Raw genomic sequence first — 23,981 nt, 5'->3', positions numbered from 1 at the left:
TCTGTGAATTTTTAACATGTTCCTCTCTCAGGGCAGCCCGTAACAAGTTATTTACATTTCTTTCTTCATCCAATTGTTTTTGCAAAACTTCAACTAGGTTTTGCAGGGAGTCTATGATAGCATTTTCCTCACTTTTTCGCTTAAAGCGAGTTTCTATGGCTGCTGTTAGGCAGGCGCCCAAGACTGAGCAGAGGATGGTTTTATTTGTGCCCAGTTTGAATTTTGTTTAATGTTGCAAAGAAAATATTCTATCAATAACATTTTCTAAGTTAAACCAATTGCAGTTTGCCCATTCTTCTCCCCCCGGAGAAGGTGTGGCATTGTATTTAGCAAGCAGAGCATAAAATTCAGCTTTACCTTTTGCACTGAAGTTTTTAGTCATTTTGTGAGGGGACCAAAGCTACACCAGGGAGTTAACTTAAGTCACACAGCCTTTCCACTGTCCCCTTGCTTCCCTGGGAAGTTGAAGAGACAGAATCAGTCTGGAAGGCTCTGTGAGGTTGCTTCAAATTTGTCTCTTCCTTCCCGGACAGTACAGATACGCACCCACATGAACACACACACACAAATGTTTTCTTTGTGAGGGGACCAGAAACCTAGAACAGGGAAAAAGCCACTCAGCCTTTGCCAGGCCGCCCCTTGCTCCCTGTGTAGGTGAAGGGACAATATCTGTCTAAAAGGCACAGCTTAATTACTTCAAGTATGCCCCTTCCCTTTTTAGACAGTCCAGGTACACAAAAATACAACAGTAAAAACAGTAACAGTTTCAAATTCAGCTCAAATACAACAGTAACAGGTGCAGATTCAACTCAAATACAACAACAACAGTATCAATATCAATATCAGTAACAGCATCAATATCTGGATCAGGAGAAGTATCAGTGTCAGTGTCAGTGCCGGTATCAGAGTCACCAACAGTAGTGACAGTAACAGTTTCCCCTGTTTTGCACTGAGAGATCTTTTGTGCCAATTCCGGAGACAGAGCACTCAATTTAGCATGGGATTTGCCTGCAAATCCCTCTGTCTACTGGAATCCTGTCCGTGGTGCCAATTTAATGTCAGGGTCTGTCCTAGTGGACAGATGACCTGATGGTTCGTAGGAATGATCTCAGAGTGCAAAACACCAACACGGTACAAGGGGGTTTGCAGTGATAATCAAATCAAATGCAGTTTTATTGAAATAACTACAGCAAAAATGCGATAGAGGGATTAAGGGAGAGAAAAAGAGAGAGAAAGAGAGAGAGAGAGAGGGGGGATATAGCTACCAACGCAGAGACGAAGTCCTTTGGTGCAGTCCAGCCGAGGGTCCACCTGCTACGCTGGGGAGATCTCAAATGCTCTGGCTAACTCAGAGGTTTTTATCACTGAAAATTGTGAGGGGGGGGGAAAGAGATACAATAGGGAACAGATGTAACAGGTAGTCCATGTTCTCAGCAGTAAATGAGCTTGATAGATGTAACAGGTAGTTGGTGTTCTCAGCAGTAAATAAGAGCCATTGTTTTCTTGCTCCAGTGGTCACAATCTGCAGGCAAACATCTCGCTTTGGTCAGCTTACCTCCCCACACACCTCCCCGGCACTGGGGGTTTCAGTCCCAGTCCTTGGAAGGAGCAGAGGGGCCTTTTTATGAGTTTCATGTCTCAGTCCTTGATGGAAAAGCTTCTCACATCTCCGTCTGTCTGTCACGGTGGTTGTAAAACAGGCAAGGGTCTTCTATGGGAGACCACCTGAAACTCAGGAGAAGTCCAGCCAGGCCGAGAGGTGGGACAGCTTCCAAAGCTGCTATTGTTGCAAACGGGGCATGGTGTCCTCTTCTTAGCATACAGCAAACACTGCTGTGGAAACAACAGCTCCAAACTGAGCTTTCAGGTCTCAGGGCCCGTGGCGTGTGACTTTTCTCCTTCAGAGCCAGATATAGATGGGGGGGTCTTCTCTTCAGTGGTCTCCCAAAGACGATCGTGAGGCAGATGAGGGAAAATTAGGACAGACTCTCACGCAGGGCCAGCACCTCTGAGGACAGGGCGTCCTGCTCTGGGTGGTGGTGGCAACAGCATGTCCCCAGCAATAAGCTGGTAGCGCAGCCGTGGGACAACGGACACTGGCACAGAAATGAGAGATGACAGGTCTAGTTTTCCCTGCCTGAGTTATTTGACAGGTCTTGTGAAGCTGCGGAATCATCCCTGTGAAGAGAGGAGGTGGCTGGGGAATTGGGAAAACAAACAATGGGGTATGCATAAGTTTTTGTATATGCCCCATTCAGCATAGGCATTTTTAGGAAGTGATTTATTGAAGGAGTTTTGAAGCAACCATTGCATTCAAAAATGGAGAGGGTCCTCTGGAGCTGAATGATCAAAAGTACATTGAGGTATTAAGTTTAACCTTAACAGCTATTGGAATTGAGGGGGAAATTGATGAAGAGATACTAAGTCAAGTATTTCCCAGGGTATGGACCTCTGTGTACCAGGGATGGAGAAAAATGCCTCCTCCATAGTAATTAAGCTTAAGGAAGGGACACAACAAGTCAGAATTAGGCAGCAGTACCCCCTAAAGAATGAAGACAGGGAAGGAATCAGTCCAATAATTGAAAATTTTCTGCGGTTAGCATTATTAATAGAATGCCAATCTGATTTCAATACTCCCATTTTACCTGCAATCTGATGAGTCAGACCGGATAGTACAGGATTTGAGGGCTGTCAATAAAGTAACAGAAGATCTGTATCCTGTGGTAGCCAATCCATATACCTTATGAACTTATTTAACACCTGAGCTAATCTGGTTAACCATTTTAGAATCAAATGGTGCCTTCTTTATCCACAAAGTCAGACAGAAAATTTTTGCATTCGAATGGGAAAGCCCTAAAAGTGGGCACAAAACCCAGCTCACATGGCCCGTGCTTCCTCAGCGCTTCAAAATTTCCCCTACTCTGTTTGGGGAGCAACTTGCCAAAGATCTGGAGTTTTGGGAAGCTCCACAGGAAGAAGGAAGGCTTTTGTAGTACCTGGATGATCTTCTAGTAGCCACTCGGATGAGGGAAGCATGTCTGGCCTGGACAGTAAGCCTTTTGAATTTCCTAGGACCCCAAGGACACAGAGTATCAAAGAAAAGGCACAGGCAGTGAAAGAGAAAGTAATCTACCTGGGGTACCAGGTGAGTGCTGGGCAACGGACGTTAGGGCAGGCTCGCAAGGAGCCATATGCCAAACCCCAAAACCCCAGACAATAAAGGAACTCCAAACCTTCTTAGGCATGGCAAGGTGGTGCCGGCTGTGGGTTTATACTTATGGACTGCTCGTCAGACTCCTCTATGCTCTTATTGCCAGTGGAAACAGAGATCTCCAGTGGACAAAGGAAGGCACACGGGCCTTTCACCAGCTAAAGAGTGCCCTCATGTCAGCTCCAGCTTTGGGACTTCCAGATGTAAGTGAACCATTCTTTCTGGTTTACCCATGAAAGACAGGGCATTGCCCTGGGAATATTGGCTCAGGACTTGGGTCCATATCAGAGGGCAGTTGCTTACCTCTCCAAGCAACTAGATGCATCAGCAAAAGGATGGCCAGGTTGCCTCAGAGCTGTAGCAGCAGTCATGCTGAATATTCAAGAGGCATGCAAGTTTACCCTGGGACAAAAATGGCTGTGCTAGTGTCCCACACAGTGCCCGCAGTACTGGAAGCAAAGGGTGGCCTCTGGCTTTCACCACAGAAGTTTCTGAAATACCAGGCCATCATGGTAGAGCAAGATGATGTAGAGATCGTGGTGACTAATATTGTCAACCCAGCTTCTTTTCTCAGTGGAAATCAAGGAGAAGCAGTACACCACGATTGCCTGGAGACCATTGAAGCTACTTACTCCAGACGCCCAGAATTTTAAAGACACTCGTCTAGACGATACAGAGACCTGGTTCACTGATGGCAGTAGTAGCCACGTTGCCAGTGGAAAGCAACATGCTGGATACACAGTGACTGCCTGCAGAGAAGTAATAGAATCCAGGCCCTTACCGACAGGCTCCTCTGCGCAGAAGGCCGCGATAATTGCCCTGACCCGTGCCTTGGAAATGGCAAAAGGAAAGAGAATAAACATCTTTACGGACTCGAGGTATGCATTCAGAGTTGTGCATGCACATGGAGCCATCTGGAACGAGAGGGGACTGCTAACCTCACAAAAAGAAGAGACAATGCAGCTGCTGGAAGCAGTTCAGCTGCCTGAAAAGGCATATTAAGGCACACCATAGAAAGAGCTCAGAACTGGAAGAAGGAAATGAGCTAGTGGATGGAGAGGCAAATAAAGCAGCAAAAAGTGGAGTAATTATGGACAGATTTCCCTCAAAAGTAAGCCAAAATATAATAGTACTAACCAAAAGAGACATGCAACCACAAGGGGTGGGCTGCTGTTGAAAGACAGCCAGTAATCCCTTCCCATTTTTGTGATCACTAGTGAAAGAAGAGCACCAGAAAACACACTGGGGCCTAACTACTTAAAAGCTTTTATAAAGTGTGGCTCCTTTCCCAGAATGACCAAGGCTGCCAGTGATACAGAGTGCATCAAAATAAAGTGTTGACTTTTAAGTAGTAGTTTCCACAGGCTTTCTAAATGAATATCTGTTTGAAAGAATCATTGCCAAGAATTAATCTGCCACTATTACTCAGGTAAACCAACAGTGAGATCCTTGCCTCCAGACTAACACCAAAAATACCCCCAGGCCGAAACTCGGTCAAATTAAGAGAGGCCATGGGCCTGGACAGCTGTGGCAAATTAACTTTTCAGAACTCCCAGAGAAAGGGGGGTATCTGTATTTATTAGTATTGACAGCTACATTTTCAGGCTAGCCAGAAGCATTCCCCACCAGAACTGTCAAAGCTCTAGAGGTGACCAGGGTATTATTACAAGAAATAATACCATGCTTCAGAGCTCCAGCCACAATATCCTCGGATAGAGGATCACATTTCATTTCCAAAAGAGTGCCAAAGATTAGTAGCCACCTGGGCATAGATTCATAGATTGAGAACTTCACACTCCATACCACCCGCAATCAAGCAGCCAGGTGGAGAAAATGAATCATTTGATTAAGCAGCAGATTGTAAGATTGGGGCAGGATGTTAATCTGCCCTGGCCCCAGGCTCTTCCACTGGCACTGCTGCAAATTCAGACTAAACCACGAGCTAAAGAAAAGCTGAGTCCTTTTGAAATGCTTTATGGAAGACCATATGGAATACGAAAGAGAATGTCCACCCACATTGGAGAGATAACCCTGGCCACCTGCATGGTGGCTTTAAGCAAACAGCTGAGAGAAATTGAAAAACACGTGGCTAGAACTCGGAGCAAAGAGCTAGACAGACCAGTACATAACATACAGTCTAGAGATTATGTATATGTTAAGCCTCTTGCAGAAAAGACTTTGGATGCACAGTGAGAGAGATCACTGCAAGTGCTTCTCATCACCTTCTCTGCAATCCAGACCAAGGAGCAGAATGCCTGGATCCATCGCTCTCGAGTGAAGAAAGCCCCAGGAGCCCCTTAGAGAGGGACATCAAGAAACAATGAACTGAGATTAAAACTTACTCAGGCAAAATGAGTATATTGCAGCCAGGGGTAGTTTGTCATTTCAATTACAGAATTGATTTGTATGTAATTATAACTGGAGTCTTAGAATTAGAGAGTACCTCTATCCAAAGCAATGCTGAATGGCCTTGGTCCCAAGCTTTCAATCTGTATACTGGATCCATGGGAGAACTTTCTAAGATAAAAGAGCTAGACATGTCCACTGTAGTAATTCATGAAGATCAGGTATATGAGGAGCAAGAGTGGCAAGAACGAGAACTGTGGACACTTCAGGAGATCAAGAGAGAAGAATTCAAAATAGAGTGCTAGGTAGTCAATGAGACGGCTAATGAGAAACCAGATGAAATTAGTGTCTCAACCTCCCCGTATACAGGCACCAAGAAGTTTGTGATAGCCCAAGTGAATCAGACTGTTGGTGTAATTTCTCCTTGATACAGCCTGTAGAAGTGACCTGCCTTTAAGCTCGAGATGCTATAAAGCTCTCATTTAAATTTTAAATCAACACTGCACTTTTTACAATGTTAGGACCTTATACAACCCACACTAGTAATCAAATAGTTCAGACCCAACCCAAACTTGAACCTGAAGTGTGAGAAACAGGCCCCTACGTAGGGAAGAATGTAAGTGAAAACAACTGTTGTTCAATCCAGAATGGTCTCTCAAACGTGTTGAGTTGCTAGTGCAAATTAACATCTCAAAAATCCAACCAGCCTGCTCCTCTTTCCGAAGAACATCCTTTGAGGGCTGCACAAGGTGGTTACAAAGACAGATATAGCTCAGGAGCAGAATAAGAAATTATCTAAGTTGGATGTTAGGGAATGGATTGAGAGTTTTAAATGGAATTGATTCAGAAATACTGATGAATAAGCTGGCCACAGCAGCAGGTGACCTAGCAAAATTGAAGCAGCCTTAACAGTCAGCTCTATTGGCATTAGGAACTAGCCAGTGGCAGGTTTCCAAAGTACTGCCAAAGTGGGAAAAGGCTGGGAGCCAAGACCACAGGGTAATATTAGAAGCACTTGGTACAGTTGGAAATAATGTGTCTTTAGTTTTCAGTTGTATACAAGACAGTTATAGATGTAGGCAACAGCAGCTCTGATCATACGGGAAGGGGGTGAAGGTAATTTTCCAGCTGAAATTTGGGAAGTTGTCTGGGATAATGTGATTGATTTTGTAAAGAAGTTTCAATCCTGGTGGACTATAGTAAATTTCACCTATGATCCTGCTTCTAATGTGGCCACTGCCTTTGTTCTTACCTAACATTATGCCACTGTTTATGTTATCCGCCTCATCACTGCACTGGGATTAAATAATGAAAAAACAGTGCTCTACCCTTCAGAACATAGGGTGTGGGCTGGAAAGGTGAATGAAAAGAGGCAAACAGTAAAGTTAGAATCCTGCATTACTAGAGAACAACTGGGATTCATTTGTGAAAGCAATACAATTAATGCCCAAATGTGTGTCTAGACACTGAACAGAGTATTTGCCACTTTGAGATTCATGCAGTCACTGATCAGAAAACTGTGCTCATATATACTAGTAAAAGTTATGTGTGCCTGAGAACTGCTTGTGCTGCTGTAAAAATTGATAACAACAATATTATTTTGTCTAGAAGAAATAATTTTAATTTTTGTATTTGCAATGTTGTGAAGATTATCGGGTGTGATTTTTTTGTACATGGCCCCCGTGACATCCCACCAGTTGATTAAAACCAATTACACAATGTAACACAGACTATCACCAACTCCTGTTGGGATGTAATAATAACCAGAATTCTGCAAAGAGTAAAGCAAACTGCAGATCATCACTGGTGGGATGTGATCTTTGGCTGGTCACCAACTGACAATGGAATCCTTAATAAAATGTGTCATCCCATTGTAGTTTTGTTAATATTAGCTGGAATAAGCTAATTTTAGGGTTATCCATTATATTGCTAATGTGATATTGGAGAATACTACAGCAAACAGCTGTGTTAACCTCCTTATCAAACGTACATGGTAAAGCGTTAAGAGACACTTATTGTGATAGGGATTTGCATTAGAAAAAAGAATTTACTTATTTTCTAGGAAAGGGGGGAAAAGAGACAGAGTAGAAATTTTCCAGAGTAGAAATCCATTTTGATTTAGGTGAAATGTACATCTTTGAGTTAAGTCTGTAGTTGGAAAGCATAGCTGTTTAGTCTGACTGGTAAAAAGCCTAGGCTCAGAGAAACTGCTTCAGTCAAGGACAGAGATAAGGGGCTGGCAGGGGACACAGAGACAGAGGAACTGCTATGAGAACAGGCCAACCTGACCTGGGAATTCTTCCTGATAAAGATTAACTAGCGGTAAATGTCACACCAAATTTGTAAAAATGAATATGTAGGAACCTATCGTAAAATTGGATGCATATCTATTTGAGAGGGTGATAAAAAAGGACCTGGAGTTCCCAGAGGTACGCATGTCTTTTAAGGAGAGGAATCTCCACATGCATCCAGCACAGTAATAAACATACCAACTTTACAACTTTCACAAAGTTGTGGAGTTGCATTTATCTCCGCAAAAGAGGCCCCGGTGTCAGCTGGCTCACAGAGACCCTCCTGCACAGCAGGAGATGCCCACTGTGCTCAAAGTTTGCCTCTGAAGACTGAGAGATGAGCTGGTAAGAAATCCCGGAAATTATCAGGGAAAGGGCTTTAAGTCTGTTGTTGTCACTAGGTAAAAATCTCCAGTGGGAAAAGAGCCTCACCAGTACACTGGGTGTCTTGTGATGACTTAGTTCATCTAAGAGTAATGATGACCAATTAAATGCAGTTTTATTTTTTATTCGGCAAGCATAAAAGTGTTCCAAAATTTTCAGAATTTCTAAAACTACTTTGAAAAATCCAAAACTACAATAGGAAAAGGGAAGAAATATTTAGGGATATTTTTCTACAAAAAAATGTTTCTAAATATTTCTAAAATCTTCTGCTGTGTATAAATGTAAAACAAAGACAAAATGGGGTTGCTTTGTCTCAGGAGCCCCATGCTCAGCTGCTGCCTGCCCAGCCCTGGCTGTGCCCAGACAAGCCGCTCTGCCAGAGCTGGTGGTAGCACAGACACACCTGAGCTGAACCCCAAAGATGTTGCCAGGCTCAGGCCCTTCCCTGGTGGGAGGGCTGCACCTCCTGGCCTGGCTGGACACCAGGGGCAGCACCTTTGGGGACAGAGGCTCCTGCTCTGGGTGGTGATACCAACAAGCTGTTCCTAGCAATGAGCTGGTAATGCAGCCGTGGAAGGGACAACAGACACGGGCACGGAGATGTGAGATGACAGGACCAGTTCCCCCTGACTGAGTTATTTGGCCAGTCTTGTGAATCTGCAGAGGCATCCCTGTGGAGAGAGGAGGTGGCTGAGGCCCCAGCTGCCAGTGGCACACAGGGAGCCTCCTGCACAGCAGCGCCCAGAGCTGGCAAGGCTCCCCTGCTTCTCTGGACAATCACAGACTGGCAACAACCCCACAGCAGCCTCTCTGGGAACATTTCCTGTCTACAACATTAGACTTTTAAAGAAGCTGTTTGAGGGAAAGGTGAACAAAACACTCACCCTTTTCTCTTCCAGCAAGTCCAAATTTGGACACAGCATAAGATGAAAATAAGCTCCAAAAAAAGCAGGCCTGCTATTAATCCTATCCAGAAACCCCCTCCAGGGCCCTCCTGGGAATCAGGAACATGTGCTGTGGTTCCAGCTGCACCTGTGGGAGCAATGGGGAGCGTCAGCCCGAGCTGTGCTGCACTGCTGAGCTGGCAGCACGGTGGATGCGGGCAGGACATTCTCCGTTTCCCCCAGAGCTGGGGCCTGCAGGCACCTTGCCGCCCCTTGGCACAGGCTGTGCCACCCAACAAAGCCCAGCAGGCCGGGAGGAGAGCCCGGGGCCAGCGCAGCTGCTTGGGCAGTGGCTGCTTGGAGGGACACGGGCCAAAGCCATCCCTGAGCAGCCACTGCCAGCCCTGGCCCTCCCTGCCCCGTGACAGCTCCCCCAGCCCCAGGGCATAGAGTCAGGCCCTGTCAGGACCCAGTGCGGCCCCTGCCCAGTCGGGAGCCAAGGCTGGCTCTGGCCCTGGGCTCGCGGCAGGGCTCCCGCTCGGGGCTGCTCCTGTGCCTTGGGCCTCTGGGTACTCAGGGCCTGCTCCAGAGCAGCTGCAGCGGGAGGGACATTTGTGCACAGGTCCCCTGTCCCTGGGGCTGTGAACGAGCTCCAGAGGCTTCCAAGGCTCCAGAGGTGCCTCCATCTTTGGCTGCTGCTGGGCCATACAAGGGCAGGACCTGGGGGAAAGAGCTGCCGCCACACAGCCCTGCTAAATGGCTGACAGTGGCAGAGCAATTACCTCCTGTGCCTGTGCCCATGTCTGGCATCTCCTCCTTTCCTGCAGCAGGGGCTGCCAGTCGGCCTCTGCTTGCTTGGGGAAACACTCCCTTCTGTCCTGCCTTTTGCTCCATCACTTGAAAAAGGAAAAAGTTCAGCTGCATCAGATGGAACAATTTCGGATTTCTTTTGGTGGCATCTTTAGGACATCAGGCTTATCAAAATGGGGATAAGATTCAAAACCATCTGGCCTTTTGGGGCTGGGCCAGGGCCCACCTTCCTCCAAATAGCTGCCAGGCCTGAGCAGAAGGTGTGAGGGGATCGCGCAGGGCGAGGGCACACACGTGCATGGCTCTGTCCTGGCACCTGCAGCGATGCCCCCTTGGCCGAGCTTTGGGCTCTGAGCTGGCAGATCTCCCAGGGGAAAGGCCTTGACCTACCCTCGCCATGTCCCAGAGGCTCAATCCTGAACGTGGGTTGGGAAGCCAGACCACCTTCACCAACAGGTTCAGCTGCAAAGAAAGGGAGGACAGAACAGCACCTGTGTCACTGTAGGAGATCCTCAGGCTGCAGGAAAGGCTCAGCCCCAGGGCACAGCTCTGGGCCCGGCCCCTTCCCTCTCTTCTCCTCTCCGTGGCTGCACAGTGCACACAGAAGGACACACTGACATTGCACACAGAAGAAGGATGGACAGCTAAATGCTCCTTCCTCCCACTGACAGTCATCCTGTGGGATCCCTCAGGGCTCCAGAAGGGAGCAGGGCAAAGTTTCCAGAACTGAACAACCTTTAGAGGAACTTAAAGGAAATGCCATATGAGTGAGCTTTTGCCACATAGACACTGATTATTCTGTCAGGAAAGGTACGTTGAGAACTTGTCTCCAACATCTGACAACATCTTCAAACCACCATTTACCATCATTTCCAAATAATCCAAGTCATGATCCCAATCTAGAAGGGAGCAGAGATTTTTCGGAACCATTTCCATGATATGCTGGGATCCCCTTCTGACTTGGGGAATTGGGCACTGCAAGGGGGTGGGGTAAGGCTGTTGGAGCCTGTGGCTCCTGATCACTCTCCAGACACTTTGGAGTCCCTGTGCAACATCCCTGGAGGGGCAGCTGGGGCCGCCCAGGGCCCTGGGGCTCTCTCGCTGCCACACAGGAAACCCACACTAAATGCTCGGGGAAATCTGCAGTGCCACAGCTATTGCTCCCAACCTCTGTCCCGCCCTCCTGTTTGCCAGCCTGCCCAAGAAACAGCTTCCCCAGCCCAAGGGCACATAGTCAAGCTCTGTCAGGACCCAGTGGAGCCTTGCTCTCCCCCTCTGCCCTTTCCCCACCATGGGCACCCCGTGCAGCCGCTCCCAGGTTTCGGGACGTGTCTCCCACGGAGGGAGCCCAGCAGGACAGCTCAGTACCCGAGTGCCCTGAGCCTGCTCGGGACAATACCTCTGGGCTGTGCCCGTCTTGTCCGGGCTGTGCCCGCAGTGCCAAGCAGCAGAGAGGGCAGCTCAAGCCTCAGCAGGGCTCAGGCCCAGAGGCACAGCAATTACCTCCTGTGGCTGTGCCTGGCATCGCCTCCCTTCCTGCAGGAAATGCCACCTTCCACAGAGCCTCTCTGTCCATCCCTTGAGAAAGGAAGAAGCTTGGTAGGCCGCAATCATTGCACATCCAGGTGGTGACCTCTTCAGGAGGCAATACTTGTCCACAACATGGATAAGAATCAGGAAAATCCTGATCCCCACAGGTCTTTGGGGCTTCCTATGGCCCTCCCTCTGCCAAGCAGCCACACCTCAGGATGTGCTCAGACACTGGGAAAATGCAGGGGATCCATGGTGAAGTTTGGGCTCTCTGTCAGTTGATGCCCAATGCCTTCCTGCAGAGGCTGGGGAGAAGCTGCAGCCAGGCCAGGCTGGCAAACAGCCCTGCAGGGCGTGGAAGCAGCAGCGGGGCAGCGAGGTTGCCATTGATCCCTTCCTGCTGTGCCGGGCACGGCGTGTCCAGATGTGCAGCCAAAGCCCCCGGCTGCTGAGCCCCAGGACAAGGCTGAGGGAAATGCTCTCACCATTCTCTTTGTGCAGTTCCTCCACCATTTGTTTAAGGATGTTATTTGGCTCATCGGCTTCCTTGTGCCCTGTGGCTTTGTTCTTCCCTCTCAGAGGACCTTAAAAGAAAGTGGTTCCATTTCCTATGAATGGATCCCACAGAAGAAGGGCTCAACCTCTGGGGTCAGCTGAGACACACTACTCACCCCTGCGATGAGAGCCTGGCTTTGGTGAAGGAACCAGCAAAGGAACAGGAAAAGTCCTCCCTGCAGACGCATCTGTAACACAACAGCCACATAAGCTTCTGTAACCAGGTTCCTGCCAGGTTGTCAACAATTATTCCGTGGTGGGACAATGAGAACAAACCTGTACGAGGCTCCAAAGGCTTCAAAACTTTATTCAGCCAATCTAATGGAGAAATCTTCCTAGCAAGCTCATCTAGAACAGAGCAGAGATGAGAACATTTTTCAGGGCATGCTGGGATCCCCGTCTGCCTCTGGGAAATGGGCACTGCAAGGGGGTCGGGTAAGGCTGTGGGAGCCAGATGTCAATGGACAAGGCCAAAGCTGCACAGGGGCCTGGGGAGCTCTGGGCAGGCTCCTGGTCACTCTGCACCCTCTTTCCATGCCCTGTGCGACACCCTTGGTGAGGTGGCTGAAGCAGCCCAGGGCCCTGGGTGCTCTCACTCCCACAGCTGCAACTCTTGCTAAAGCCCTGGGGAAAGCTGCAGCAGGCAGTGCCACACTATCCCCCTGTCCCTCTGACTCTCCTGCCCTTTCTCCTGCCTTTCCCACCTTCTTCTATCTCTCCATCTCTCTTTGCCTTGGGACCCCTTCCCCATCCCAAGGGCACATAGCCAGGCTCTGTCGGGACCAAGTGGAGCCTTGCTCTGCCCCTCTGCCCTTTCCCCACCATGGGCACCCCGTGCAGCCGCTCCCAGGTTTCGGGACGTGTCCCAGGTTTCGGGAGCCCAGCAGGACAGCTCAGTAGCCGAGTGCCCTGAGCCTGCTCGGGACAATTCCTCTGGGCTGTGCCCGTCTTGTCCGGGCTGTGCCTGCAGTGCCAAGCAGCAGAGAGGGCAGCTCAAGCCTCAGCAGGGCTCAGGCCCAGAGGCACAGCAATTACCTCCTGTGGCTGTGCCTGGCATCGCGTCCCTTCCTGCAGCAGAGGCTGTCAATGAGCCACTGCTTCCTCCCCGAAACTGAGCCTTCATCGCAGCCTCTCCATCTGCTTCTGGAGAAAGGATGAGGTACAGCTGGGTCAGGTGGGGCTGTTCCCCTTTGAGGATGGGGAAACTTCAAGAGGTAATGCTTGTCAAAGACATGGTTAAGAAGCAAGAAATCCCTAAAAAATTTTTGGTGAAGCCAAGGCCCTCTGTACTCCAAAAAGCTGCCCCTTCTGATTTGACTGGCGACAGGGAAATCTCAGGCGATCTGAGGTCCGTGCTCCTGTTTGGTCTGCCTGTCAGTTGATGCCCAATGCCTTCCTGCAGAGGCTGGGGAGAAGCAGCAGCCAGGCCAGGCTGGCAAACAGCCCTGCAGGGCGTGGAAGCAGCAGCGGGGCAGCGAGGCTGCCATGGATCCCTTCCCACTGTGCTGGGCATGGCGCGTCCAGATGTGCAGCCACAGCCCCCGGCTGCTGAGCCCCAGGACAAGGCTGAGGGAAATACACCCACCTTGTCCTGCCTGCTGCATTTCCTTCGTCCTTTGCCTCATGTATTCAGATGGCTCATGAGCTTTCTTCTCTGTTGTAGATTTGTACTTTCCTGTTGGAGGACCTTCAAAAAACATGGTTTGATTTCCTATGAATGGATATCACAAAAGCAGAACTCAGCCTGTGGGGTCAGCAGGGACACACTACTCACCCCTGCGATGAGAGCCTGGCTTCAGTGAAGGAACCAGCAAAGGAACTGGAAAAGTCCTCCCTGCAGACGCATCTGTAACACAACAGCCACAGAAGCTTCTGTAACCAGGTCCCTGCCAGGTTGTCAGCAATTATTCCGTGGTGGGACAATGAGAACATACCTGCAAGAGGTTCCAAAGGCTTCAAAACTTTATGCCGTCCATCTAATGGAGAAGCCTTTCCAGAAACCTCATCTAAAACGGAGCACAGATGAGTACATTTTTCAGGGCATGCTGTGATCCCCGTCTGCCTGTGGGAAATGGGCACTGCAAGGGGGTCGGGTAAGGCTGTCAATGGACAAGGCCAAAGCTGCACAGGGGCCTGGGGAGCTCTGGGCAGGCTCCTGGTCACTCTGCACCCTCTTTCCATGCCCTGTGCGACACCCTTGGTGAGGTGGCTGAAGCAGCCCAGGGCCCTGGGTGCTCTCACTCCCACAGCTGCAACTCTTGCTAAAGCCCTGGGGAAAGCTGCAGCAGGCAGTGCCACACTATCCCCCTGTCCCTCTGACTCTCCTGCCCTTTCTCCTGCCTTTCCCACCTTCTTCTATCTCTCCATCTCTCTTTGCCTTGGGACCCCTTCCCCATCCCAAGGGCACGTGGCCAAGCCCTTTGAAGACCCCGTAGAGCCTTGCTCTCCCCCTCTGCCCTTTCCCCACCATGGGCACCCCGTGCAGCCGCTCCCAGGTTTCGGGACGTGTCTCCCACGGAGGGAGCCCAGCAGGACAGCTCAGTACCGAGTGCCCTGAGCCTGCTCGGGACAATTCCTCTGGGCTGTGCCCGTCTTGTCCGGGCTGTGCCCGCAGTGCCAAGCAGCAGAGAGGGCAGCTCAAGCCTCAGCAGGGCTCAGGCCCAGAGGCACAGCAATTACCTCCTGTGGCTGTGCCTGGCATCACCTCCCTTCCTGCAGCAGAGGCTGTCAGTGAGCCACTGCTTCCTCCCGGAAATGCACCGCCTTTCTTCTGCACAGCCTCTCCATCTGCTTCTGGAGAAAGGATGAGGTACAGCTGGATTAGGTAGTGCTGTTCCCCATTGAGGATGGGTAATCTTCAAGAGGCAATGCTTGTCAAAGACATGGTTAAGAATGGTTAGGAAATCCCTATAAAATTTTTAGGCCAGGGCCTTCTGTACTCCAAACAGCTGCCCCTTCTGATTTGCCTGGAGATGGGAAATTGCAGGGGATGTGAGGTGCATTGTGCAGTTTGGTCTGCCTGTCAGCTGATGCCCAATGCCTTCCTGCAGAGGCTGGGGAGAAGCTGCAGCCAGGCCAGGCTGGCAAACAGCCCTGCAGGGCGTGGAAGCAGCAGCGGGGCAGCGAGGCTGCCATGGATCCCTTCCCGCTGTTCCGGGCTCCGTGTGTCCAGATGTGCAGCCAAAGCCCCCGGCTGCTGAGCCCCAGGACAAGGCTGAGGGAAATGCACCCACCTTGTCCTGTCTGCTGCATTTCCTTCGTCCTTTGCCTCATGTGTTCAGATAACTCATGGGCTTTCTTCTGTCCTGCAGCTTTGTACTTTCCTTTTAGAGGACCTTAGAAAACATGTTTCCTTTTCCCATTAATGGATCCCACTGAAGCAGGGCTCAGCCTGTGGGGTCAACAGGGACATGCTACTCACCCCTGAGATGGGAGGCAGGCTTCTGTGTAGGAATGAGGGAAGAATCAGGAAGAGTCTTCCCTGAAGGCACATCTGTAACACAACAGCCACAGAAGCTTCTGCCACCTCTACTCAGCTGCACGGGCACCACTGAGCTGCAGGAGCGGTGAGGGGATCGCGCAGGGCGAGGGCACACACGCGCATGGCTCTGTCCTGGCACCTGCAGCGATTCCCTCCTGGCCGAGTTTTGGGCTCTGAGCTGGCAGCTCTCCCAGGGGAAAGGCCTTGACCTACCCTCACCACCTCCCAGAGGCTCAGTCATGGACATGGGTTGGGAAGCCAGACCACCTTCACCAACAGGTTCAGCTGCAAAGAAAGGCAGGACAGAACAGCACCCGTGGCACTGTAGGAGATCCTCAGGCTGCAGGAAAGGCTCAGCCCCGGGGCACAGCCCTCGGCCCAGCCTCTTCCCTCTCTGCTTTCCTCTGTGACTGCACAGACCGCACGGAAGGACACAGTGGCATTGCACATGGGATGAGGATGGACGGCTAAATGCTCCTTCCTCCCACTGACAGTCATCCTGTGGGATCACTCAGGGCTCCAGAAAGGAGCAGGGCAAGGTTTTCAGAACCCTTCTGCCCTGACTTAAGCTCGAACGAAAATGGCAGATGAACGAGCTCTTGCCACTTGGATACTGATTAATATGTCACTAGAAAGGGAAATTCAGAACTTACCTCCAGCATTCTTCAAGACATTCGTAATATCATTCAACAACAATTCTAAATCATCAAAGTTGCAATCCAATTCTAGAAGGGAGCAAAGACCAGACCCATTTCCATGATGCACTGGCATCCCCTTCTGCCTCCGGGAACTGGGCACTGCAAGGGGGTCGGGTAAGGCTGTAGGGGCCAGATGTCAATGGACAAGGCCAGAACTGCCAGAGCTGCACAGGGACCTGGGGAGCTCTGGGCTGGCTCCTGGTCACTATGCACCCTCTTTGCAGGCCCTGTGACACATCCCTGGAGAGGAAACAGGGCCAGCCAAGGGCCCGTGGGGGCTGTCTCCCTCCCCCAGAGGAAACCCTCCCTCAAGGCCTGGGGAAAACCATCCCCAGCGCTTCCCGGGGAGCAGGGAGCGCTGTCCCGGGAAAGGGGAGCCAGGCTGCCGGCTCACCTGCTCGCCGCGCTTGCAGCGGAGCAGCCTGGGCAGCCCTGGCAGGCAGGGCCACGGCCAGGAGGAGCAGGAGGAAGAGGCGCAGAGCAAGGGCCATGCTGCCTTGCCCTCTGCCAGTCCCGCAGCTCTTGCTGCCACCGCTGTCCTGACACCGCTGTCCCAATGTCAGCACCACTGCTGCCACCGCCGCTGCTGCTGCCGCAACAGTTGTGCTCAAGCACTGACTGCTCGCTCCTTGTGCTGCTGTGCAGCCACGGGGCTCTGGCACCTCTGTGACCTCAGAGCCTGCTGTGACCTCATGGCCAGGGTGGAGTTGTGTGGGGAGTGGGATCTGCCTTCTTTGGCAGGGAGCTCGTCCTGCCCAGCTGCCCTGTCCAAGGGCTGTGACACAGTCCCAGCCCAGCTGATCTCACAGGCTGGGCCATGAAGGGATGGAGAGCAGCCCTGCCAAGAAGGACTTGGGGGTGCTGCAAGATGAGAGGCTGCACATGAGCCAGCCATGTGCATCCAAAGGAGAGTGCCCAGCAGCTTGGAGGAGGTGATTCCACCCCTCTGCTCTGGTGAGACCCCACCTGGAGTACTGTGGAAGAGGTTTTACATCAACCTCTGTGAGTCATTGAGAGGTTTGACATGAAAATCCATGTTTACCCCTGAAAGAATTTCGTACCAAGGTCGTTGACATAGAAACCAAAAAAGAAAGAAGGATAAATAAGTGTAACTTGTAACTGCTTATTTCAAAAAGCACCTTGCTTGTCTCTCATGACCAATGAGAAAAGTGTAAACTCATGAGCTTTGGAAGAATGTAGAACAAGCATGCATGCTAGAATAAAAACAGTGTTTGAAGCCTTCTGGAAACGGAGTGTGTTGCTTTGTACTGTCTCTGTCTGTACCACGACAGAGTACTGCATCCAGCTCTGGGCTCCCCACACAGGAAGTCCACGGTCCTGTTGGATCTAGTCCAGAGGAGGGACAAATTGCTCTGAGGGCTGGAGCCCTTCTGCTTTGGAGACAGGCTGGGAGAGCTGGTGGCATTCAGCCTGGAAGGGAGCAGACTCCAGGGAGACTTCATTGCTTCCTTTCAGTTCCTTAAGGAGGCTTGTAAAAGAGATGGGACAGCACTTTTAGTAGAGCCTTTTGTGAGCAGACCGAGAGTTAATGCTTTTAATCTAAAAGATGGTCGATTCAGACTGGACAAAAGAAACCCATTTTTTACACTAGGTCTGGAAGGCCTGGCACAGGTTTCCCAGAGAGGTGGACATCCATCCCTGCAGACATTCAAGCTCATGCTCTCAGCAACCTGACCTACTTAAAGGTGGAGAAAGTTTGGGGAAATACTGTGGGATACAGTGTTAGACGATGATAAGTCAGCAAAGAAATTAGGGAAGTTATGGCGGGTGGTGTATAACACGTTACTTAAGCAGGTCTCTGAGAGAAAGGCAGCAGAAAGGGCGACAGAAGCTCGTAAGAGGAATATAGGGTATGGTCGTGAGGATGATCCCTTAGCACCTTCTGTAACTAAGATATTTATGCCTAAGAGTCCCCAGCAAAGTGGTGTGGAGGATTTCCCTATAGGCACAGTGGAACGGTTTGCACCCCTCCTGTCAGAGGGGGAGGGCGGGTCGGATGGTGGGGGTGGGAGCAAACCAGCTTCACCTCCGCTGCCAGCTTTGCCTCCGCTGCTTCCCCCGCGCGAGCCGGCTCCGGTTTCACTGTCAGCTCCAGCGGGGGGGCCGCTTCCCCCATGCGAGCCGGCTTCTGTTCCACCACCTTCCCCGTGCGAAAACTCGGTGTCTGCACCGAAGCGCCAGCAGCATAGCACCCTAAGAGAGTCAGATCCCATCCCAGGGGCACACCGTGATCCATGGGGGGAGATGGCTAAACAGAGGAGGGAAGCTTGGGCTGCTTTGGCAAAAGAAGTAATGCAAATGGGGGATGATGAGGCGGTGGAAGTAGCTTCTAGTCTTGCATGTCCAGTCACATACACACCACAGTATGATGCACAGGGGAACCTTACGCATAATATAGCAGAATATACTCCCTTAGATTGGAAGCTGTTAGCTCAGCTACGTTCTACGGTTAGTCAGTTTGGAGTAAAAAGTGAACCTGTTAGGCAAATGCTAGATTATCTTTTTTATACTCAGGTTTTATGCCCTAATGATTTAAGAGGAATAGTTTGGTTGATATTCACTCAGCATCAGCAGTTATTGTTTAATGCACACTGGCAAGCTCTGGTTAATGAGTCGGTTGCTGTACAACGAGCTCAGGGAGATCTATTACATGGAGTGACAGTAGAGGAGCTGATGGGCTTAGGGGCATTTTTGCGTACAGAGGCACAGATGATATCGGGAGCAGATAAACTTAGAGAGTCTATGCGGTTAGTGCTTGCTGCAATAGATATGGTTAAAGAGCCAGGAGGGTTACCGGCTCATACGGGTATTAAACAAGGTAGAGAAGAATCATTTGGAAATTTTATCGATAGAGCAGCTACTGCTATAGATCGGGCTGGTGTTGCAGGGCACTATTGAAGCAGTCTGCCTTGCAAAATAGCAATCCAGCAACCCAAAGAGTGTTAGCTACTTTAGGGGCAAATTGGACTATTGAGGAGGCATTAGAGCGAATGGCATTAATGCCAACAGCTTCACAGGCATTTATAGCAGAAGCCTTAAAGGAATTAGGATTAGGGTTGCAAAAGCATAGTCTACTCAGAGTCAGGTCTTAGCTGCTCTTGCTCCTCTCCGAAGCGGCTCACTGGCATTCACGCAAGGAGGCTCGAGACCATTCATCAAGTGTTACCGATGCGGCAATGAGGGACAGACACAAGTTGCCGCCGTGACATCGGAGACACCAGCTGCTGCCGTAACATCGCTGCTACCTCCTGTCTGCAACCCGCAACAACAGGGAGCTTCGGCTTGGACTTATCAGCAGCAGTAGACGTCACACTAATGACAAACCGGCCTGAGAGGATACCCACTGGAATAAAGGGCCCTCTTATATTAAATGGACAAACATGTGGAGCATTATTGCTGGGACGTTCCTCCACAACCATGTTGGGATTATTTGTTTTGCCTGGTGTTATTGATGCGGACTATACAGGAGAAATACAAATCATGGCTTACGCCCTTTATCCTCCAATTAAAATAACAAAAGGACAACGCATCGCACAACTGGTACCACTATCACAAATGACATCGGGAATACAATCATTTACTGGGCAAACACGGAATGAAAAAGGTTTTGGCTCTACTGGTGTTACACTTTTGACTGTGGATTTACAAAATAGACCAAAGCAAAAAGTTGAAATTACCTATGGGCATCAAAGCATAACCCTTTATGGATTATTGGACACAGGAGCAGATACCAGCATCTTTTCTCCAGAAGCGTGGCCACAACATTGGCCTCTATTTCCCTCATCAAACATGCTCACAGGAGTAGGAGGATTTACATTGGCAAGCAGATCGCCGCCTTTGTCTGTGTGCATTGAGAATCAACAAGTATCTGCTGTGTTTTCAATTGTTCAACTGCCTCCTACAGTTTCCTGTTTAATTGGAAGGGACATTTTAACACAATTGGGAGTGGTGTTAACTAACCATCACCCTTTGGGATAATTGCCATTGCTTGGACTTTCCCCATTCCACTCATCTGGAAAACGGATACACCGGTGATGGTTAAGCAATGGCCATTAAAAGGGGAGAGTCTTATGCACGCCCATGAATTGGTAAAGGAACAATACACACAGGGATAGCTTACAAACCCTGGAATTGTTAGCAGAAGTATGGGCAGTGTCCAACTTACAGGAGCCTTTAAATGTGGTCACAGACTGTATGTATGTCACAGGAGTTGTCAGACGAATACAGGAAGCAGCAATTAAGGAAGTGAATAATAAACGATTGTATGAGTTACTGATACAGTTAAGGAAAACTTTACGGGAAAGAGCAAACGGTACCCTTAAGCAGTATATTGAAAAACATCAAGATTTGAGAGATCCACAAGCATGTTTGGCTAAGGTTTTGTATGTGATTAATCATTTATGTATTTTTGGGGAAGACGATACCCCTCCTGCAATTAAACATCATCCGAGGTCAGGTCAGGAAAATACTAAGGAAACAGAGGTCTGGGTTAAGTATAAGAACCCGAGTACAGGATTATGGGAAAAACCTGCAAAAGTATTATATTGGGGTCAGGGGTATCTTTGTGTTTCCTCACCTACAGGACCTTTGTGGGTGCCTGCTAAGTGGACTAAACCTGTTTTTGATGCAGCCTCTGGTGGATCGCCTTGCGGAGGAGGACAGGGAGCGACTGGGGAAGAAACTGCTTCTAGTCCTACAACCACTACTGTTACAATTGAAGGGGTACTCGGAAGCGGTGGACAGAGCACTGACACATCACTACCAGACAGCCCAGGAGCTGATTGGTTTTATTGACTCATTATCAACCTTTCGCTTAACAAATCCAGTGGAAGAACATTGCCTTGACTGTCACAATCCACATTGTGCTGCCTGGATAGCCCTACGCTGTGGGGGTTGTGAAAGAATTTTCTGGATAGAACAATCATTATTATGGGATTTGTGGTGTCACATTTGTAAGCACGAGCATACGTGGGGTAAAAGCTGGCAAGATGAATTAAGGAGACAAAAAGGGCAAAATGCATATATAGCTTTAAATCTTTATGAGTCTCCTGAACAGAAAATTCTTGCTTATTATCGATGGGAGGTACAATGTATTGTGAGTAGAATTAAGGTTCAAAGTAAATCACGCATAGTTTCTGTAAGGTGCAGAAAATTAGTACCTTTAACGCAGCATTCGATTGTAGGACCCTTCAAGGGGAATCCTGAAAGAGCACTAGACTGCTGCATTGAAAGTTTGCAAAAATTGAGTTTGCAAGTGACAGGACCAGTAAAATTAGGAGCAGCAAAACTGAAGACAGATAAGAAAAAGAAGGCAAGAAAGGGAACGACCTTATCTAAATAAGGCTATTAGTGATTGCTAATTACTTTTCTATGATTAGGGCAATTTTACATCTATGGGACCCTGCCTGGTGGGATGCTGTAGCTGTTGAAGAACAAGAACAGCGATTACGAGATAAGATATGCTTTGCATTAAAGAAAGAGCCCGAACTGTTAGCTTCATATAGTAAGAAAGCTGAAGAAGCTTTGCAATCACCACCATTGAACTGGTTGGATTGAGTCACAGAGACAAATTTTAATACTGATCCTTTCCTATATACACTTCCTTGTTATGTTTGCAAAAGGGATAATAAGTGCTATGCTTGGGTAGCTTTGCATTGTGCTGATTGCAATAAGGTTTATTGGTATTCACAGAGGACAGTAGGAATTTTATGGTGTCACTCTTGTTTTGGGAAGTGGATTCGATATTCTTCCTGGTATAGATCTCTTGAGCAAAGTACTGGCCTACCAGGAAGGTCAGGATTACAACTTTATGAGAGTGCAGAACAAGTAGCCATAGCATATATGAGGTGGAAGTTACAGCAAGTACTTAGAGAGCTTGAAATTACTACATCCTTACGCATCATAGCAGCTCGCTGTAAAGCTGATTTGCCTTTAAACCTACCTCACACTATACCTGTAAGCAAGGATGCTGATTTGGAATTAGATCAGTGTATTCAAAAATTGACTCAGCCTTACAATAGACAATCTAGCAAACCAGGGAAAAGACAATGAAGAAAGGAAAAACAAAGCAAGCAGAAAGAAAAATGAGGTTTGTTTTTATTATACTGCTCAATGCTGTAGCAAGTGAAGCAGTAGGAATAACACACTTTAATCAACCAAGAGAAAATTTATGGGTGACACTTGCTAATCAAACTAACCAATCATCACTTAGTCTTGGAGGAGTCACTAACCCATTTCGAACATGCCTGGTGGGACTTCCGGTGTGGTCTCCTGGAGAATTTTGCAGTTTGATAAACAATCAAACCTTATGTATGTCTAACATGTCAAACATCACATTGCCGGTGCAACAAGGGTATACTGCAGGTCCGAGTGATGGCTATCGTCAATGCTTACTAATCCAATCACTTAACACCTCTTTACATTCTCCTCCTGAGGAATTGGATCTTTTTGGAAGTACAAACGCCGTTATGTCTAACACTACAGCTGGCGGATGGTTTAGCTTCAAATTTTCGGATGCTCAGAGTTTAAACCAACCTAAAGAAACATGGGCCACCCTAGATTCATCCCTGAATGTGAGTAAATTCTGTCCGCAGCATTACAGTCAATGTAACAGCACAAATATCACAGCACCAATGAAATTACCCACAGGAATATTTTTGATTTGTGGAGACAGGGTGTGGAATGGTATACCAGCTAAACCACAGGGTGGACCCTGTTATTTGGGAAAATTGTCATTATTTCACCCTAATGTGTCCTTGCTAATGCAGCTGAGTCAAAATTCAAACAGGAAAAGACGTAGCATACATGACTTAGACTGCAGCCAGATAGGAGATCCACAGTTTTGGGGTACATTCAAACAAGTGGTGGTTTCAACTATCTTGCCAGGACGATCTGCCAGTAAGGCCATGAATTTAGCAAAACAATTAGGATGCTGGGCAAGGGATGAGCTGAACAAGACATCACAAATTCTAGACATGCTAACCGCAGATGTGCAGAGTGTTAACCATGCTGTTTTGCAAAATAGAGCTGCTGTAGATTTTTTGCTCTTAGCACAAGGGCATGGATGTGAAGAGTTCGAGGGAATATGTTGCATGAATCTATCTGATTATTCGGTGTCCATTCACACTAAGATAAAAGAACTGCAACAGGGACTTCATAAACTCAAGGAAGAAGAAGGTTTAGGAATTGACGAATGGCTTAAAAGCTTAGGACTTGGGCCACGGCTGAGGAACCTTGTGATCTATGCTATAGGACTACTGGGTGTAATTTTACTGTTTTTGCTTATTTTGCCTTGTACCTTTAACTGTATTCAAAACATGGTCAGCTGTACAATAGCAAAAACCTGGCAAACTAATCTCCTTGCTCAAGAAGAAAACGGGGGAAATGTGGAGAGTTTTATTAATAGTTGGTTAGCTGAGAAAGGCCATACTGACAATAATGCCACTGGTTAAGCTGAGAGAAGGAAGTCAACAGTCAGTAAGCTGAAAGGAGAAGTCAGCAGTCAGTGACCAATGACAGGCAAGGACACAATGCCCTTGCCGCAACATGAGGATAGGAAAGAGAGATTCTCCCTGAGAATATGTAGAAAGTATCAAAAGTAGAACCATAAGAATGTAGAAGTAGGCGTAGTTGCTGATATGTAACTAACCAATCCTGAGCTCAACTTTTGCAATATGTATGAAGCTCATTATGAACTGTATTTAACCTGCTGTACTGATCAATAAAATTGGGCCTGTGATGATCTAATTGATGTCCTGGTCTCCTTCCGTC

The 23,981-nt window shown here is 48.7% G+C and overlaps 1 protein-coding gene across 1 annotated transcript in view; it reads right to left on the bottom strand.

The window, feature by feature from the left end:
* Positions 1 to 9,941: 9,941 nt before the first annotated feature.
* LOC134432963 (uncharacterized) overlaps positions 9,942 to 23,981 on the bottom strand; it is a gene marked incomplete at its 3' end in the record, with an annotated part of 58,329 nt that continues 44,289 nt past the window's right edge. Inside the window, exons 3-8 of the mRNA XM_063181833.1 lie at positions 13,047 to 13,154; positions 12,288 to 12,359; positions 12,128 to 12,199; positions 11,942 to 12,040; positions 10,317 to 10,388; positions 9,942 to 10,012 (exon numbers count right to left, since the gene is read on the bottom strand). Coding sequence (XP_063037903.1) covers positions 9,942 to 10,012; positions 10,317 to 10,388; positions 11,942 to 12,040; positions 12,128 to 12,199; positions 12,288 to 12,359; positions 13,047 to 13,154 — 494 coding nt within the window. The remainder of the gene's footprint in view (positions 10,013 to 10,316; positions 10,389 to 11,941; positions 12,041 to 12,127; positions 12,200 to 12,287; positions 12,360 to 13,046; positions 13,155 to 23,981) is intronic.

The sequence above is a fragment of the Melospiza melodia genome, assembly GCF_035770615.1.
Source record: "Melospiza melodia melodia isolate bMelMel2 chromosome 10 unlocalized genomic scaffold, bMelMel2.pri SUPER_10_unloc_1, whole genome shotgun sequence".
NCBI classification, from domain to species: domain Eukaryota; kingdom Metazoa; phylum Chordata; class Aves; order Passeriformes; family Passerellidae; genus Melospiza; species Melospiza melodia.
The sequence above is the reverse complement of the archived record's forward strand: the minus strand, read 5'-3'. Positions and strand labels throughout refer to the sequence as shown.